The sequence below is a fragment of the Apis dorsata genome, unplaced genomic scaffold (genome assembly GCF_000469605.1).
Source record: "Apis dorsata unplaced genomic scaffold, Apis dorsata 1.3 scaffold_342, whole genome shotgun sequence".
In the NCBI taxonomy this organism is placed as follows: Eukaryota; Metazoa; Arthropoda; class Insecta; order Hymenoptera; family Apidae; genus Apis; species Apis dorsata.
In genome coordinates, this window is record NW_006263609.1 from 447278 (window position 1) to 452302 (window position 5025).

Sequence of the window (5025 nt, forward strand, 5' to 3'; positions counted from 1 at the left end):
ATTTATTATTTTTTATTATTTTATTTATTTTTTTATTATTTTATTATTTTTATTTATTATTTTTATATATTTCAGTTTAAAAATTATAAGCAAAATATTTGTTTTAGTTATTTTAAATTAAAATGATATTTTCAAAATTTTTTAAAATGATATTTTACAAAGATTTATAATTCTCTTTTAAACAAAGTAATAAATAAAAACATTTTAAAATTAAAATTTAAGATTATAAAAAAAATATTTGCTATTTTTTTTTTTTTTTTTTAGAAGAAAAATATTAATTTCTTCTTTCTGCACATTATTATCCGTATATTTAGAAAATTTTGTTATAAAAAATAAATAAATTAATAAAATCATTATCAAATATTATTTTAAAATGGTTGATGAAAATATTTCATAAAGAAACATTAAAATGTAAATTGTAAAATACATATCTTTTATTCGCTTTATTCATATTCAAATTTCAAAATATTTTTTGAAAAAATGCTTTTCTTTTTATCGAACATAAAATAAATTACATATGATCGAATACTTACATGTTCGACTGATAATTAAGAGACATAAACTCATCATATACATTATTTTCGGTGGTTGATTAAACCATTCTCCAATAAAAGGAGCAAGAATTCTAAAAACCAAATCCACACTTGCAATGGTACTCATTATATATGCAATCTGCTTAGTTGATATATTCATATCCGTTAGAATGAAAGGTGTTAATTGGGAGAAATTCATTTCAGCAAAAACAGCTATAGACATTCCTAACATCAGATTTACGTAGCCTGGGTCCTTTAATAAATCCAGATCAAAATATTCTGCTATCGTCCTCAATATTCGTGACATAATAGACTTATTTTTTAACCTATAATTGATTAAATTTTATATTCATTTCATTTCGTTCATTTTCAATTTTTTACCTCATTGATAAGATATTTATTTATAAGATTTTGAAAATAAAAAATTTCTTATAAAAAGGAAAGTTTCCTTAAAATTCTTTTTAAAAAGTATAAGATGTAACATTCTGTATAGAAGGAAAGAATTTTAACTATTTTTTGAATATCCATAATAGAATTTGAAAAAATTTTCCAAAAATAAATCGAATTGTTATGCTATAAAAAAATCGAAATTTTTTACTTATATTTGCCTCAATTATAGTTGCTATTTCGTTTTTCTATAATCGATTTTTTTCATAATTATAATATAATAATATTTTTATAATTAAAATTAAAATAATTAAAATCACTATAGTGTCGTGTATCTTGACCATAGATTCAAAATTTTGTGTGAGAAAAATAAGTAATAATAATAGTGAACTTGTGAAATAAATATAATTATAATCAGAATACAAGGTATTATATTATAAGCTAGAAATTAATGTATATGCATATTTTTTATATATTTATGAAAAAAGGAAAAAATTTATACGTATCATTATCTTGTAAAAAATTCAATTCTTTTCTATTTTATTTTAATTTATATATATATATATATATATAGTAAAATATATGTAAATATATATATATATAGTACATACTTTTCATCGTTATCATTTTCTGTATTCGATGTTGCGTTTGCATCGTTATTTATTATTAATAATATATCGTTTTCTTCATTTATTATGTTCTTATAATCATTAATTTCATTTTTACTATTATATTTTGTCAAAGGTTTCTCTTCAAAGATTTTAATACTGCTGCCAAGATTGATCGTATCAATACTTTTAACTGGAATAAAATATTTTCAATTATTTACTTCTTTTTATAAATTTTAAAAGATTTATATATACTCACATCGATTATTATATTGAATTCTTGAATGCTCTTTTCCCATTTCGCCATTTTCAATGATTTTATACATATCAACTTCTTTTTCTCCTATAGAAACTATAATAACATTTTTTAAAATTAAAATTAATATGTAAAAAGTAAGAATTAAAAAAAACAATCATTGATCTTGTATTTGTATATGTAAAGTAAAAATAGAAATAATTCTTTGATTAAAAATTATAAGTCTAAGATTATAATATCATAAATTAAAAATTTAAAATATAATTTTATCATAAATATATAATTCTTTACATAAAATAATATTTTTATTTTAAAAAATGAATTTATATTACAATATAATAAAATAAAAAAAAATTGGTTTTACAATTTTGTTATCATGATATCTATTAAATATTAGATATTATGACTTCTGGATTATTTTCTTACCACTTAATGTTTCTGACATTTGACGAGCATAAGGTATATCAAATCCATAAATACTTCCAATTTCTGCATCGTGATCAATATTCGAAACTTGAGTTATTTTTCTTTTTCGTGATACGTTATTTAAGTCCATGTTTGAATTTTTAATATTTACTTCTTCTTGAATAATAATCTTTTTCTGATCTAAAATTAATTTAATTTTAATTTAATTTTTCTTTTCTTTTCTTTTTAGATTTTTAAATATTTTTTAAAAGTTTTGTTATGATTTTTATATATCGAGTGTCAAGCTATTTATGGATCATTTATAGAAATTTCTATATACACAATAAAGTAAATATTGATATATAAAAATTTCGGTTTAAACTTATTTATTAAGTTATAAATAAAAAATTTATTTACATTAGATAAAGACAAATCAAAACGATGGTATGATAACACATAGCAGTCTCTATTTCCATTTCGTTTTATCTTATATAAATTAAAATTGTTTATAATTTAATAAATAAGTTTCAATCAAAATATTTGTATAACAATTTTTATGTTTTTTTTTAAATATTTAAAATCATCCTGAAAATGTAAATAGAAAAATGATATATAAATAATTAACAAATATGTTAGATTTAGTTTTGTTTTTAAACAATTTTTACCTAATATTTTATTTTCGTTTTCTTTCATTAATGATTCTTCATTTGGAGATTTCGATTTAGTTGCATCTTTCATATGCCATTTGAGCGGATGAAGTAGTAAAGCCCCTATCAATGAATGGAAAGAAAAAGCTCCATATAATAGTATCGTGCTCTAATAACATAAAAATAAAAAATGTATAATAGATATGAATCTTATTAATTATATTAAATATTTTCATTTTTTAAATTATTTTAATATAGTTTTCACATTTAATATTTTTACTCTTCAAATGTATTAAATATAGAACGATAAATTTAAAAAAATCTATGGGAATTCTAAAGAATTATATATTTTTTTCTTTCCATTTCAATATTGTTATTTTCTTTGATTTAATTTATTATTATAGTGATATTATATTATTATAGTTTATTATTATAGATATAATATAATTATATGATATAAATATAATTAATAATATAAATATAATTATAAAAATTAAATTAATTATAAAAATATATCATACATTTATTAAAATACCTGAAATCCATAATATGAAAGTAAAAAGGAAGTCACTTGAGGTACAACTATAGGTCCTAATCCAATAAGCGTCATTGCTAAAGACATAGCGCGTCCTCTCTTTGTTGTAAAATAGGAATTCAATGCATATGAAAAAGCAGACAACGTCATATATGTACCTAATGCTACATAAAAAAATATTATCTCATTAATAATGAAGATATCTTGTAATAATAAAATATTAGTTATATATAATGTTTTATTAGTTTATATTATATTATATAATATAATATTATTTACCATATAATGTATTTTATGTATCTATGAAAGTATAAAATATTATTTAAAATTTTTGATAAAATAAAACTTTCTATATCACGAAGATTCTTTTATTATATATATTTTATATTCTTCTCATTATTTAAATATTTGAGTAATTTTTTATTATAATATAAATCACACTTACACGTGAATATACCGTAGAATAATATGAAAGAAGTAAAAGAACTGATAAATGCCGTTATAATTACTCCAATACTGAAGAATAAGCTACCAATTATAGCCATTTTCCTATATCCATAGTTTCGTAACAATGGACCGTTCACCAATCCAAGTATCATACCAAAAGAGAAACTTGTATTAATAATAATCGTTCCTTGAGTTGCATTGAATCCAAAACGAGGGAAAAGATCTTTAAATATTAATCCAAATCCTTGTATGATTGATACGGTACATATCTATAAAAACAATTCAATATTATTAATACTTGTTATTTGATAATAGGCAAATCCGAAAGATTGTTATATAATTATTAATTATAAAATGTTAAAAGAACTTTTTTAAAAACAATAATTAATAAAAGACGACATATTTTTAAAATAATTTTCTTTCTTTGAGACGAATTTCGTATCCAATCACATTTTAAAGTTGGGTTTAAGCATTCTAATGTCAGATACAATGTTTCGAAGTCAGAACATATACCAAATATTTTGATGTAGTCAAATTATTTTTATTAATCTTTAAAATTATAATAAATGATAAAAGAAAATGATTTTATATAAAAATAATAAAATTCAGAAAAAAATTTTATATTATACGAATAAAACCTCTTTTTATTTTTTCTATAAAAAATATTTATATTAGGCAATATGAAATCTGAAATAAAATATTTTTTCAAACTATTACTTTTTTTTCTATACTTCTTCATAAATTTGAGATGTTATGTAATTTTTTAATTTTTTATGAATTCTGATAACTAATAAGAGGAAAATAAATAAAAATTGCTTTAGAATATCTATTACATTTATTGATAATGTAAAAAATAAAAATGTTATTACATATCATTCAAATATTTCTTTATCAAAGTATATAAAACTAGTATACAATACTAGTACAACAAGTATATAAAACTTATATACAAAATATATAAAAGAAAAATAAATTTGCAAAACATAACACAAAAAATACAAAAAAATAATTTTGATATAAATTGATATAAATTTTGTTTTATTCTATACAAGAAAAAATAGCAACATACATATCTACATACACGTTCATTTAAAATATACACGCCTTCATTTTTAAAATTGTTCAAATATAATGAATTTATTTAACTATTTTTTTAGTACAAATATCTTATTTGTTAACAAAATGATTAACAAAATATCCCAAATAT

At 18.8% G+C, this 5025-nt stretch overlaps 1 protein-coding gene across 1 annotated transcript in view; it reads right to left on the reverse strand.

The window, feature by feature from the left end:
- LOC102679380 overlaps nt 1-5025 on the reverse strand; it is an 8538-nt gene that overhangs the window by 1234 nt on the left and 2279 nt on the right. Inside the window, exons 3-9 of the mRNA XM_031511707.1 lie at nt 3817-4087; nt 3372-3535; nt 2855-3005; nt 2211-2390; nt 1790-1880; nt 1532-1726; nt 534-859 (exon numbers count right to left, since the gene is read on the reverse strand). Of these exons, the coding sequence (XP_031367567.1) occupies nt 534-859; nt 1532-1726; nt 1790-1880; nt 2211-2390; nt 2855-3005; nt 3372-3535; nt 3817-4087 (1378 nt within the window). The remainder of the gene's footprint in view (nt 1-533; nt 860-1531; nt 1727-1789; nt 1881-2210; nt 2391-2854; nt 3006-3371; nt 3536-3816; nt 4088-5025) is intronic.